Source organism: Schistocerca cancellata, chromosome 4, assembly GCF_023864275.1.
Source record: "Schistocerca cancellata isolate TAMUIC-IGC-003103 chromosome 4, iqSchCanc2.1, whole genome shotgun sequence".
NCBI lineage: Eukaryota > Metazoa > Arthropoda > Insecta > Orthoptera > Acrididae > Schistocerca > Schistocerca cancellata.
Genome location: NC_064629.1, coordinates 755256900 through 755273017, shown reverse-complemented (window position 1 = coordinate 755273017; position 16118 = coordinate 755256900). Strand labels below are relative to the sequence as shown.

Below are 16118 nucleotides of genomic sequence, written 5' to 3'. Positions count from 1 at the left end.
CTACATGCTATATCACTGCTGCAAGGATTTTTTACAACTGGCTATGTAACATGAGGCACCTCCTGTCATAACACTCCTGGTTGGAGCAACTAAAATACTCCAAGTTAGTAGCAGAATTCATTTGGCACCACTCATTCAATTGGTACAGTGTACACACCAGTCATCCATCAAATGTGTGGCTAAGCTACTACAGCACCATCAAGCAGCATCACTGACAAGGTGAAGTGAGCTGTCAGCTAGCTCTGACGATTCTGGCCATTATGTGAATGCCATCACCTGACATTCCAGTCAGTCTCTGAGGGTCAAGGGATCAACTTCGTGTGCTTGCATGCTCCTGTCAGATGCCTCAGGCCACAAGTGATGCTCACCAGTCCAGTCATCTAATGCCATTGCACCACTGAACTGACACATGACTTGTGTCAGAAAGGACCCAGCTGTCACCAGCCACTGTTGAGCCGTGGCAGCACACCACTGCCTCAACATATGTCATTCACAGCTTATTAGCCTATCTCCTTGCCTGCCTTCATCAGAATGCTGTACGAGACAACAAACAACAAAGAATGTTTTTGTCGAGTAGACATTTTCAACTCTGGGCCTGCTGTGCTACTGGAGGTCCCACCTCAAAGCATCCCACATGTGCCACTCTGAAGTCATAAATGGCCATCCTGCAAGTCTGGTGTGAACAAGCTGTAATAATACAGGCATATTTGTCTGTTGAACACTCTGGGAAAATACGGGAACAACTCTTATGTGATTAGCTACTGGTGAAAAGAGAAATAATAAGTCTTAATCAAACACGGTATGGTTTCAGAAAGGGAAATTTGATGTTATGACAAATATTCCATAGCCATCATGACAGATGTCACCAGAGTATCCAATACTCTTTGGTGGTCACCTTAGTTTGTGAGATTTTGGCAGCTGAAGTTGCCCAAATGTTTTTATAACTCCTTCAGAGGCAACTGTCCTAGTAGAGTAGTGACATGGTCACCTCCTGATATATAATCTCAAAGTAAGTGCCCCAGCACAAGAAGAGCAACTGTTGTGAGTTATGAATTTTTTACAGTATCGTCCCACAAAGAGGAAAGCACAGACTGTGGTCAGTGGGTAAGTGGTGCCACTCAGAGAAACCATGACCTGTTAAACCGCTCCTGTATCAGTGTACGTTCTAGTGGAGGTAAAACAGTTCAAGTTTATAGGGAGATGTTCAGCTAGCAAAGTATAGTAACAATAAGAAATACCAGTAACAAAAACTGTGTGTGTTCTATCCAAATATCAAGGGTCTCATAAGCATTCTGAGGTTTCTTAATCTTGACATAAATGATACAGAACCTATAAGCTGTGTCTCACAGAGCACCATGTAATGGGTGGAACTGAAATGTTTTGAATTGATAGCTATGCATTATTTTGTCAAAAACTGGCATTATGAGAAGTGTGGCTGTAATACTGTAAGGTTTATAATTGAAAAAGCAACCACATACAAGAATGATTTAAAAATGTTTATTTGATTTAAACCATGGCCAGTTCCAGATTCCTTACAAATCCATCTTCAGAATGTTATTATAGGTTTCCTTGTTTTCTTGCTGATGCCTCATTTTGTATTTGTTATTCGTTTTCTGCAGTGGTGTATGGTTCTGTGTGATGAAATCACTCTCTGTTTTTGTCACAAATTTTAAAATCAAGACATTTGTGGATGTGAAATATGTGAGTGCTGTTCAATCCATGGAAAACATGTAAGGCAACAACATTCTCTGTTTGATGGCAGCAAAATTGTGTGTTCTGCTGTTCAACAGAGAAAGGTGCCATTTAAAATGTTTTTCAGTGAATTTAATAGTACTCATACAGTGCATGCCCACAAATGTGTTGATTTTAAAATTCACAATGAAAACACAGGGTGATTTCCTCATGCAGAATCATACAGTGAACCAAAAACAAATACAAAATGAGGTCCTGTAAGGAAATAAGGAAACCTGTAACAACCACCTGAAGATGGGTTTGTACGTAATCTGAAGCTGGTCATGGTTTGATTTAAACAAGCTATTTAAAACCATACTTGTGGCTGGTTGCTGTTTTGTCAATTTTAAACCTGATGGGTATGTGTTAACAATAAGTTAAGGAGAAAGTTGGAACTGCAATTTATATTAAAACTACTGTAATATTTAATCAACAATATTAGGAAATGGAGAGATTGCTACTCACCATAAAGATGATCCATTGAGCTGCAGACAGGCACAACGAAAAGACTATTAGCCTTCTTCAATCAAAGAAGGCACACACAAACTCACACAAGCAAGCACACCTCATGTACCCATGACCGCTATCACTGGCAACTCTGACTGGAATGTAACTGCCATGTGAATAGCAATCTAAAGTAGGGCAGGGAAGGGGGAGGGATAGGAAAGTATAGGTGGCCTCCAACTAAAGCCAACCTAATCCCAACACTGAACCCTTCCTCTCCCAGTTCACACCACCACACCTCTATGATACCCTACACACACACAGCTTCTACATGCTCCCCAAAATCCACAAACACAACAATCTGGCTGCCCCATTGTGGTTGGTTATTGTGCCCCCACTGAAAGAATTTTGGCCCTCACTGACCATCATCTCCAGGAAATTGCCCATAATCTAGCCTCCCATGTCAAAGATACCAACCTCTTCCTTTACCGACTCTCCAGCACCCCCACCCCTTTACCTCCTGGATCCCTACTCGTCATGGTTTATGCCACTTCCCTATACACAAAAATCCCTCACACCCACAGTCTTACTGCTATTGAACATTAAGTTTCCCCATGCCCATCAAACTCCAAACCCACTACTTCATTACTTCTACTTTGCAGGGAAAATGTACAAACAAATGTGTGGCGCAGCCCTGGGCAACCGCATGGCATCCTAGTATGCCAACCTGTTTATGGTCAATCTAGAAGAGCCCTTCCCAGCCTCCCAAAATGCCAGACCCATAGTCTGGTTCAGGATGCTGGGACAAGACACCGTATCTTCATTCCTTCACAACCTCAACACCTTCTACCACATCCACTTCACCTGGTCCTCCTCAACCAAGCATTCCGCCTTCCCAGATGTTGGCCTCCTCCACTCTGATGTCTCCATCCACACTTCTGTCCACATTAAACACACCAAGCATGAACAGTACCTGCATTTTGACAGCTGTCATTTCTTCCAACCAAAAAATCCTCCCATACATCTTGACCACCTAGAGATGGTGTATTTGCAGTGACAAGAACTCTTTTGCTCAGTACGCCGAGAGTCTCACACCCAGGTCTTCTCCCATTCACTACAGATCTCCTGTGTCATTTTTCCTCACACCACCAAGTCTCCCAGCACCCCCACATGCCAGCCACAAAGGAGTGCACCCTTCATCACCCAATACCGCCCAGGACCGGAACAACTGAACCATATTCTTCGGCAACCTCCACAACATCCCATTCCTTTGCGAGTACCAATCCCAACTCTTGCCACAAGGATCATATTCCTGTGGAAGACCTGCAAGACCTGCCCAATCCACCTACTCAGTACTTCCTATTCCAGGCATGTCACAGGTGTATCCTACACCATCAGAGGTTGGGTCACCTGCAATAGCAGCCATGTCATATACCAGCTCTGTTCCAATCACTACATAGCTTTTTATATTGGTATGACTACCAAATATGTGTCCACCTGGATGAATGGCCACTGCCAAACTGTGTACAAGAGCAACATAGACCATCCTGTCACACAACATGCTGCTGAACATTGCATGCTTGATTTCAATGGCTGATTCAGTAGCTCAGTCATCTGGCTCCTGCCCTCCACCACCAGTTTTTCTGAACTGAGCAGATGAGAGTTATCCTTATCCTTACAACACATTCTCTGCTCCTTAAATTACACTGCCTCAACCTATGGTAACATACTGTCCTCACACTCTCCACCCAACAGTTTCCACCCCTTTGTCCTGTCACCTCCTCCCTATTCTCATCTCACACCGTAATAGTGTGCCGCCCTCTGTCAATGCACCCACTCATCTTTTCCTGCTCCTCTTCTTTTTCCTTTTCCATGCCATCCCCCACCCCCACGCCCCTCCCCCTGCCACCTCACTGCACTACAGCTTCCGAATGCTGTACCTGTTGGCAGTCTAGTCCTTGCACACGTTGCCAGAAAGTGCTCTTCTCACAATCCACGTATACACTGCTAACCCTTCCCCACCCCCTCTGGATTGCTACTTTCATTCTATGTGCCAGTTGCATTAGGGTTTGAGCTGCCAGAGATGATGGTCATGCGCATGTGAGGTGTACTTGCTTGTATGAATGATTGTTCATACATTTCATTTTCTTTTTCTCATGAAGGCTGTGGCCAAAAGCTAACGTGTAAGTATCTTTTAGTTGCACTTGTTTGCAACTTAACATGTCATATTTATGGTAAGTGGCAATCTATCTTTTCCTTTCATTTTGATAGTCCACACTATTATTTACTATTTATTGCAAATGGTCTGCATGTGACCAAATGTTTATAACATTCTTTTTATTAATTTTATTGCTGTAATTTATTAGTTTAGCATGGATTATTTAGCTTGGGGATTCTGCTATCATTGTTGTAACACACTTAACACAACATTATTGCATTCTAATAAAGTTATATTCCTGTATGAATTGTAACTGTTAACTGTGGGAGCACTTTCAATTTACTTGAGATTACTTTAACAGTCTACATCTACATGATTACTCTGCTATTCACAATAAAGTGCCTGGCAGGGGGTTCAATGAACCACCTTCAAGCTGTCTCTCTACCGTTCCACTCTCAAACGGCACACGGGAAAAACGAGCACTTAAATTTTTCTGTGCGAGACCTGATTTCTCTTATTTTATTGTGATGATCATTTCTCCCTATGTAGGTGGGTGCCAACAGAATGTTTTCACAATCAGAGGAGAAAACTGGCGATTGAAATTTCATGAGAAGATCCCGTCGCAATGAAAAACGCCTTTGTTTTAACAATTACCACTCCAATTCACGTATCACGTCTGTGACAATATCTCCCCTATTTCGCGATAATACTTTTTCGATGTCATCCGTCAGTTCCACCTGATGCGGATCCCACACCGCACAGCAATACTCCAGAATAGGGTGGACAAGCATGGTGTAAGCAGTTCTTTAGTAGACCTGTTGCACTTTCTAAGTGTTCTGCCAAAGAATCGCAGTCTTTGTTTTGCTCTACCCACAATATTATCTACGTGATCATCCACTTTAGGTTATTTGTAATTGTAATCCCTAAGTATTTAGTTGAATTTACAGCCTTCAGATTTGTGTGACTTATCGCGTAATCGAAATTTAGCTGATTTCTTTTAGTACTCATGTGAATAACTCCACACTTTTCCTTATTCAGGGTCAATTGCCACTTTTTGCACCCTACAGATATCTTATCTAAATCATTTTGCAAGTTGTTTTGATCATCTGATGACTTTACAAGAGGATAAATGACAGCATCATCTGCAAACAATCTAAGACGGCTACTCAGATTGTCTCCTATGTCATTAATATAGATCAGGAACAATTATTCAACAAAATTCTCTACGTCATTTACATCCATTTCAGACATTAGAATAAAACCCTTTTATTAATTATTAATTTATCATTTATTTAATATTTCTGATTATATGTTAATTTGCAATTCTAGCCAATGCATAGACTATTTGACCTTCAAGAGTATAGGTCCAACTCACTATCTGCAGTGAGCTTAGCTGCAAGGAATGGAAGCAGACATGTATGGCTCGACCCTACAACATTAGTGACCCATCCTTTCTTAAATAGAGTCATGAATAGCCCAGTTACCTAGGTATATCTATACGGAGGTAAAGTCACATGCTGCTGCTCATGCTGCTACTCTGAGAAGCTGCTTTAACCCCAGCGACTGGTGCAATACTAATAGAATAAACACAACAGCTACATCATTCTAGGGCTCCTCTTGCACTTCTGTTGTCAGTTTATGGCAAAGGGCTTGCTCAACCTGCCACTCATTATTGCTGTTCTTATGAAAAGCTGTCATCAAGTGTTGTAGTTCTCTGTGAGACTCTCCATATCCAAGAGGATATAAGTCATTTGTAAATATGTTCCTCTGTGCAGAATGATGGTAGCTGCCTGCAACTTCTTGCAGTATATTTTGTAGCCTCTTGTATGATCTGCTCTCCTTTCTACCTAGATATCCAGTAAGAGGAGAGTCCATCCCCTTCAACTTCCACAGCAGCAAAGCAAACTTGACAAGCTGTGCCACCAAAGAAGCTATTTGCTCAGTACCTTTGCATTCATTATCAAATACCATGACCAATGATGTATTGTGCCAAACTATGTCACAGTGAGGCATCATATTAACTCAGCAGCAGCTGTAAGAATCAAGAAGCTGCCAGCCTATCCTTGGTGCAGGAAAGTGTACACTTCACTCATTGGAATCTACACGCAACTACCAAATAACTATTCAGACTACATCTACAGCTGTTGAACCTGTTTAGTCCACTTACATGGGAATGGACAGATGGTGGCACCTTGGTCACTGTAGATTCCATTTCTTGTCAAAGAAAAGTTTTATGAGTAACACAACATTGATTTATGGAAGGTTATTTTATATCATCTGCTGTATAGAATCAAATACATACAATGTTAATAAAATTACATGAGAAGAAATGGGAGGCACGTTTGTTTCTAGATCTGTCATGTACATTCAACACAGTTTCTCATGAACAACAGCTACTTAATAAACTGGAAACTTATCGTATCACAGGAACAGCTAAAAGTCTCTTTCAATGGCATCTAAAAGGGAAGTATCGTGATACAAAAATTGACCACAGAGAGGCTAACATTACTAAGGAGTACTGATCTAGTCTACTTTTTGTAAAGAGTGATGTGCCCGAAGGATTAGTTCTGGGGCCTTTTATATGATATGTAAATGATAAAGGAATTTAAAAATATGTATGACACAATAGTTGTCATCTGGACACCTAATGAAAATGATATAGAACTGAATTCTTCTGGTGTCTTATATCTTCAGGAATTACATAAAAAGTAAACACCCAAGCTTCACCCACAGTAAAATGAGTGAAATATATTTTCTTCTAAATCAGCAACCTGATAAGTGTGCAACGGAATGACATGTCTAATAATGGGACAGAAATAAAATCATTCCACAATGTAATGTTAGACAGACATCTCTCTCTGGAACATAGTACACTCCTGGAAATGGAAAAAAGACCACATTGACACCGGTGTGTCAGACCCACCATAGTTGCTCCGGACACAGCGAGAGGGCTGTACAAGCAATGATCACATGCACGGCACAGCGGACACAACAGGAACCGCGGTGTTGGCCGTCGAATGGCACTAGCTGTGCAGCATTTGTGCACCGCCGCCGTCAGTGTCAGCCAGTTTGCCGTGGCATACGGAGCTCCATCACAGTCTTTAACACTGGTAGCATGCCGCGACAGCGTGGACGTGAACCGTATGTGCAGTTGACGGACTTTGAGCGAGGGCGTATAGTGGGCATGCGGGAGGCCGGGTGGACGTACCGCCAAATTGCTCAACACGTGGGGCGTGAGGTCACCACAGTACATCGATGTTGTCGCCAGTGGTCGGCGGAAGGTGCACATGCCCGTCGACCTGGGACCGGACCGCAGCGACGCACGGATGCACGCCAAGACCGTAGGATCCTACGCAGTGCCGTAGGGGACCGCACCGCCACTTCCCAGCAAATTAGGGACACTGTTGCTCCTGGGGTATTGGCGAGGACCATTCGCAACCGTCTCCATGAAGCTGGGCTACGGTCCCGCACACCATTAGGCCGTCTTCCGCTCACGCCCCAACATAGTGCAGCCCACCTCCAGTGGTGTCGCGACAGGCGTGAATGGAGGGACGAATGGAGACGTGTCGTCTTCAGCGATGAGAGTCGCTTCTGCCTTGGTGCCAATGATGGTCGTATGCGTGTTTGGCGCCATGCAGGTGAGCGCCACAATCAGGACTGCATACGACCGAGGCACACAGGGCCAACACCCAGCATCATGGTGTGGGGAGCGATCTCCTACACTGGCTGTACACCACTGGTGATCGACGAGGGGACACTGAATAGTGCACGGTACATCCAAACCGTCATCAAACCCATCGTTCTACCATTCCTAGACCGGCAAGGGAACTTGCTGTTCCAACAGGACAATGCACGTCCGCATGTATCCCGTGCCACCCAACGTGCTCTAGAAGGTGTAAGTCAACTACCCTGGCCAGCAAGATCTCCAGATCTGTCCCCCATTGAGCATGTTTGGGACTGGATGAAGCATCGTCTCACGCGGTCTGCACGTCCAGCACGAACGCTGGTCCAACTGAGGCGCCAGGTGGAAATGGCATGGCAAGCCGTTCCACAGGACTACATCCAGCATCTCTACGATGGGAGAATAGCAGCCTGCATTGCTGCGAAAGGTGGATATACACTGTACTAGTGCCGACATTGTGCATGCTCTGTTGCCGGTGTCTATGTGCCTGTGGTTCTGTCAGTGTGATCATGTGATGTATCTGACCCCAGGAATGTGTCAATAAAGTTTCCCCTTCCTGGGACAATGAATTCACAGTGTTCTTATTTCAATTTCCAGGAGTGTATTACTCTTTTTGAGCAAAAATAAAATATAACAAATAAAAATTGGTTTACAAAATGAGAACAAAGTCTACAAGTTCTGAATTATGAGTAAAGCTGTAAGAATATTTTGTACTATTTTTTACCCTCTGTTCTTAACAGTTCTACTCTATTTGTGCTCAAGAACAATGATCTTATACATTTGCAGAAGAGGTACTACCTGCCTGAATTACATTATTTTTCCAGTTATATTAGACAACATATTCAAGAACTAATGCACATTTATATGAGTATACTAAAAACTGCCATAAGTTTTCCTAGATAGTGTAAGATTGGAGCACCACTGAAATTAATTTGTACACCCACTATAAGTTGAAAGCATGAGTTTATTGAATGTTGTAAGATGTAGAAGGCACTAACAACAACCATAGTGATGCAGACAACAAGCTTTGTCACCTCGCACCATCAACAGCACTCCACTAAGAGAGGTGCTCCAGGCAGCAGATGCACCCCCTGGTTTTATTGTGTTGACAATGCCTGGACTTGGCTTTGTGCATTAAAGTTGTCATTTGTGTAAACTGTTCTTATGCTACATGTTCAATAACCATTGCATGCACTATGGCGAAACAGAAGGACTGATTAATAAGTTAAGTTTTTAATTACTTTTTGAATTTGCTAGGATTACATATTCCTTACTTTATTTCTGCAATAGTTTGTTAAGATTTCTTTAACAAAATATTAAACACATTCTTGGAATATAGAGATGGATGCTGAGAAGTAGTGATGTTTACAACTTCAAGTACACTTTTCAGGTACTGCAGCATATATGAGGGTTGAATGAAAAGTAATGCGCCCACCTTTGTTAACTTGGTTTGGATGAGAATATTTTAATAAATCAAATGCAGAAATAATTCTTAGAATGTCATCTTTAATTACTAATATTCACTTTTCCACATAATCATCAGCCAATTGGATACATTTCTGCCAATGATGAACAAGTTTTCTGAAGCTGTCACGGAACAAGTCAACACTCTGTCTCCGCAACCGACTGACATTTCGTCTCCAGGTCGTAATGGTGTACCCACATTTTTTTGTCTACTGTCAATTTGAATGGAGAAAGGTGTCACCTTCATTATCGTAATGCAAGAGGAGTTCCTGGCAAATTTAAAGTCTATGCACTTTCATTTTGGGAGTCAGCATCTGGGGTACCCATTGTGCACAGATCTTCCGATAGCAATGCAAAGCAATAATGTGACCCACCCGTTTTTGTGAAATGCAGATTGTGCTTACAGTTTCTCTCTGAGTAATACAATGATCATCCTGAATGAATCTGTCAACAGTTTGCTTGTGAAACTCGGTAGTTACTGTCATAGGATGCCCAACTGTTTGTCACGCAGGTCAGATGTTCCCACCTCAACGTCTTTAATTATACTTGCCCAATGACACACAGTACTCACATCAACACAGTCACCATAAACTGCTTTCATTAGCTGATGAATCTCCTTTGGGGTGACACCTTCTGCTGTCAAGAATTCAATGACTGCACGTTGCTTAAATCACATTGACTGACCATCTGCACATTGTTCCATACTTTACACTGTAACAACACAAACATTCAATGCTAAGGCTTCCCGCCAACTGGAGCAGTATAGAAGAGGCTAGGCAACAAGCCAGTGCCTGCCACATACCAATGATACAAACTGTTGAAGAGTTACAAAGGTGGAGGCATTACTTTTCAGTCAACCCTTGTATTAGTTGAGAAACGAGGTAGTCAAGGGAGGGGGACATCGTCAGCTCAGCTCGCTGTGAGTGATAGCCCAGGTTAAGTTTAGTTCATATGTTTGTTAGAAGATCTTTTCACAATATTTAGATGTTTTTACACCTGTGAAGTGAGGACAGTTCTTAAAAACCCAGAAAAACTTTCTCTTGTAATGTCTTTACTTCAATTTTTATAATTTACCTACAGCTTACAAGATGTAATGAAGCAGTGTGATCTCATGACGGTAAGCCTACATTTTCATATAGTTGGCTAGGTCTCATCATTTTATAATGAATCCTACCTACGTGAGTAGTCCTGTTACCTTGCTACTCTGCTGACATATGGGCACGCTGATTAAATACATTTGCAGTTATAAGACAACAGCTAAGTAATTATTTAAATAACAATATTGAACAACTTCAATAACCTGATGTCAGATGATAAGAAGAAATACTAACATGTATATGTTTTCTCTTTCATGTCAAATGACGAACATTTATGTCAAAAAAAGGAGCTATCGGCTATATCAACATGAATGTGTGACACTAGTGACAACTAGCAGCTGCTAGGTTGCATTCTCATCAATTCAAAAGCTGCAGCTTAGATAGGCTGCCATCAACAAGATGATAATAACTCAAAGCACTGAATAAGTGGAATACCAATTTTCTGTGCACATAACTGAATACTGGAGAAGGCCAAAATTTTGTCTTTGCCATTGTAAGTTTAATGTCCCATCTTAGATCTTAAGAATGGATAATTATCTGTTTGTTAATATATTTCATACTCTCATTGATGAATGTTGTTTATTGTAAATAGGTAACATGTACTTGGCATTTATCCAGATTTGATGATTAGTTAGTTAAAGTGAACATGTCTTGGCATTTTGTGAGATCCCAAGTTTTAATATGTAAACGTAAATGCAGTATTTGCTACCTAGAAGTGCATTAGTAAAACAAGGATGCATAGACATAAAGTTTTCTTTTTCTTGTTTGAGTAAAATAATCAAATTTAATGATATTTAAATTCTTATCCCTGAAAATAATTTAAGGATTTGTTATTTTATTACCTAATTATCATATTTATAATCAGTAATCACAACCAAAATATCAGGAGGACTGAGTGTTGAGGCAATAATAAAATTGGCTTAGGCTATGCAGTAAGATCTCACCACAGAGATATTACTGAGCAAAGATTTTTGTCAATAAAGTAAGATCTTACCACAGAGATAGAACTTGAAAAAAGATTTTGGTCAATAATTTATTGACATTAAGACATTTCTAAGAACACTAATTACTATTTTTATATTTGTCAACCTCCATACAGTAGTTATGAACAGCTATTCATAATGAACAGTGGGAGTTATTATTACAAAATATAGATTGTGTTAACTAAAGAAACACTTTTTTAGCCTTGTTTCACAAACTCTATTATTACTGTATGACCTAGGTTTCAGGTTATAAGTGCATTTTCTAGTACATAACTGACTCCAAAGATGAGAACCAGGCCAAGATGAAATGACAATTCTTAACTTAAACTGTAAAAGTTATCTTTGTTGACAATTTTGACAAATTACATATGGACTTTAAAAATTCATTACCACATCATTTAAAAAAATTTGTTAGTACAGCAATTACAATAATTATGACTAAACATACTTTGGACCAGAGTTATGCACAGGAACGTTTTTTTTTTGTTTTGTTTTGTGAATAAAGGCGCCAAGGTTTTTTATCTTTGTAGGAGAAGTAATATTGTCCAAAAGAGGTGTACAATTGAACTGAGTTTGTTCATTCCATAATAAATGTGGGGATAAACACAACTGTTTTTTAATTTCTAACTGTGGGAGCTTTGCACTCTCTTCTTCTATGTGTAAGACTTCTTTATCTATTATGTACTTGTGGTTTTCATTTATTCAGTGTTTGGCAAAGGATGGCTCTGGCTTCTTTTAATGTCCTTGTATGGTGTTCTCTGAGTCTAGTGTCCTTATATGGTGTTCTCTGAGTCTAGTGCAGATTGACATCTCTGTCTCTCCAACATAGTGACACTGAAACTCTTGGCAAATGATCTTATAAACTCCACTTTTTATTATGTCTGGTTGTTTATATTTTGAACTCAAGGGACATCTAACAGCTGTCTGTGGGACATAAAAAAGCACAGAGAAACCCTTTGCTTTGAAAATACTGTTTATCGTATTTGCAGTTTTACCTATAAAAAGTAAACTGCACCATTTTCTTTTTGATCTATTTACGTTGTTCACTGGGTACAGTAGTGATGTTGCCTGCTTCTTCAGTTTTTTATTGAAAAATTTGCCAATAATGTTGGAATTCATTATTTTTGCTACTGTTTTTATTGTGAAATGAGGCTAAAAAGTGTTTTATTATGTTAATACAATATACAGGGTTTCACCAAGAACCCACAATTGATCACTTAAAATATACATTATTCATATTTCATCTTCACTGTAAGACCAAAGATGATGAGCTAAAATTTCACCAATAAGGTTATTACTTTAAAGCTAACCTGAAAGCTAACCTGAAATAGCTGCTTATGATTAATATAATCAACATTGTGTCCAACATGTTTTAGGAACAACTCACTGAACACTGAGGTTCCTTGTTATCATTTATTTTCAGGGCTGATGCAGAAGTAACTACTGGAGCAGCACTTTGAACGGAGATATATTTCTGAAAGACCAAATCTGATCTTGGCTATAAGCTGTTTTGTACATACCATAACCACCACATATTTGTCAGAACAGTATTCAATTCAAATTTAACAAAACGTATTTACTGGCAGAGAGAATTTTGGAGTATTTCTTAAGTTATTATTTGATTACAAGACAGTACTGGCAGTGTGTTATATTTGGGATCTTTAAAAGTGTTAGGTACATAGCACTCAGGGAAGTTCTGTTATACTGCTTTAAAATTCAGTGTTGTTAACAGAAAAAGCTTACTGTCTTTAAATTTGTTTAATGTGACACCTATGTCAACACTGGAACAAAGCTAACTGTGTATGTTTCTTTTCTGTTTCTCATAAACACTGAATTGACAAAATCACAGCAGGAGAGATTGTACAGGTAATAAGGCTAACTTCTGTGTATTTAGGCATATGGTATGAGATGGGATGTAGTCAAACCTCATAAGGGTTTATCCTTATTAAGATGTCTTTATAAACTATACTCTGGATTTTACTGTATTTTTATTTGTAGTCAGCAACAAATAAGCCAATTTTCTTTTTAAAACTTGATAATAAGGCAGCTAACATTTTCTGAAAAAAGATCTTGTACCTGCAGATGATTCTTGTCTCCCGCAAGCATTCGTCCTGGCACTGTCGTCTGCTAAATATATTCCTGACTTCCACAGTATTTGGTGCAGCTAGTTCATAACTTGGTACTCTTGTAAATGCCCAAGCCTTTGCACAAGCACTTTCTGTAAGATAAAATAAAAGCTCTACAATAACTTACTAGCAATATTGTTAGTGAGTTAACAAAGAATATTAACAATACAAATAAAACCCAGAAACACATACACTCTTCCGAGAAGACAGTGTTTCAAACAGGATGAAAAAATAATCAGGTTTTTTTGTCATCTACTTACACATATGTTTATGATTGATTTGAAATCATCAATCCCATTTCAGAAATGTATTAAATTTGCACACAACACAAATCTCTTAATTAAGAGGTAGACTGCAGATGAACTACAGAAAGAAATAGAAGTCTGTTACACATCACAGAGTGGTCCTCCAAAAATAGACCTGTAGGTTGTCACACTTTTATATGTCTCACAAAGAAACCACTTAGAATCTCCAGAAATACTACTATCTAGAAAGCACCTAGAAATTTCAAACTATATAAATGATAAACTAAGTGTCATGTTACTGTACCAAAATTCTAATAGGATGCACAACACAGTAAATTGTAAGAAATGTGTATTGTGTACTTGTGAAAGCATTGTTATGATATGGAATCATTTTTCATGGGAACTCTTAACTAAGTAGATGTAGAAGGTGCTTTGTACCACAAAAAAGAATTATTAAGATCATTGAAAGTACACATTCCACAAATGCATGGAACCCACTGAAAAAAGAAGAAGAAGAAGAAGAAAAAGAAGAAGACTACAACTACTTACATTGCCTTGCTTATATATTTTGGAGGACAAATCATTTGTGATGAAAATTATAGAAAACAGGATAGTTCACACAGAACAGTATGTTCACACATGTAACTGCATACAAAATATATTCACACAAAAATTGAGCAAAATGGTCCGCTGCAAGCAAGGATAAAGCTTTACAATAAATTACCTGAATACATTAAAACAATAAAAAAATTATATGTTTCAGATCAACTCCTAAAGCATACCTCCAAAACAGGTGCTATTACAGTGCAAATAGAATTTTATGGCATTATGTTTAGGATGTTGGTGGTTACTAGTTGCTATGTGTATTGCATTTAAGGATTCTGACATTTGGTGAAATACTTTATAAACATTTTTTGTGTCATTGATAGCAAGAAGTTGTTTCTGTCATGTGTGGTACCTGGTGAAGTGGTAACATTCAAGTAGACTACTGACTGTTAACAAAATATACAGGGTGCGTCATAAAGATTCATCCAATTCCACAAGAATCTATTTCTTGTACGTGAACAAAGATAGAAACTTAAGGTTTGACTTCATTGAAACTAAAAGTCTGCTTTGGCATCTGTTGGTTCATGTAGTTGCTGGTAGGGGTCTCCCTGGTGCAACTCATTTGCTTATTTATTAACCAATGTATGTCGAGTTGAGATGGCAATAACACAGCAACAAAAGGCATTTTGCATTATCCATTTCAATAGGTGCAATACAGTGATTTGTGATGAGAGTACAACATTGCATCTCTTAAGAGTTTGAAGGGCGTATGAATCTTGCATTGTACCACTGACCTCCATGGTCACCTGATCCCACAGAATTATTATTATTATCTTTTTTTTCCTCAGACTTAAGTCTGGTTAAAAATGGAACGTGACGCGGACCTCGGTCAAGCGTGACTTCCTTGTAACTGTATGGTATATGTTATATTGCATTTAGGAACTTTCGGGTCATTGAACATGTATCAATAATTACAGATTTTTGTAGTTGTATATATATGTTTGGATGTAGCTGTATTGCATTGATGTACTGGTGGATATTGTGAGGTATGACTCCTTTAGTTGATAATATAATTGGTATAATGTTGACTTTATCCTGATGCCACATGTCCTTGACTTCCTCAGCCAGTTGGATGTATTTTTCAATTTTTTCTCCTGTTTTCTTCTGTATATTTGTTGTGTTGGGTATGGATATTTCAATTAGTTGTGTTAATTTCTTCTTTTTATTGGTGAGTATGATGTCAGGTTTGTTATGTGGTGTTGTTTTATCTGTTATAATCGTTCTGTTCCAGTATAATTTGTATTCATCATTCTCCAGTACATTTTGTGGTGTGTACTTGTATGTGGGAACGTGTTGTTTTATTAGTTTATGTTTTATGGCAAGTTGTTGATGTATTATTTTTGCTACATTGTCATGTCTTCTGGGGTATTCTGTATTTGCTAGTATTGTACATCCGCTTGTGATGTGATCTACTGTTTCTATTTGTTGTTTGCAAAGTCTGCATTTATCTGTTGTGGTATTGGGATCTTTAATAATATGCTTGCTGTAATATCTGGTGTTTATTGTTTGATCCTGTATTGCAATCATGAATCCTTCCGTCTCACTGTATATATTGCCTTTTCTTAGCCATGTGTTGGATGCG

General features: G+C 39.2%; 1 protein-coding gene across 1 annotated transcript in view; it reads right to left on the bottom strand.

Moving 5' to 3' along the window:
- LOC126184487 (uncharacterized) overlaps nt 1–16118 on the bottom strand; it is a 514130-nt gene that overhangs the window by 130893 nt on the left and 367119 nt on the right. The window contains exon 19 of the mRNA XM_049926880.1: nt 13636–13777. Within this exon, the coding sequence (XP_049782837.1) occupies nt 13636–13777 (142 nt within the window). The remainder of the gene's footprint in view (nt 1–13635; nt 13778–16118) is intronic.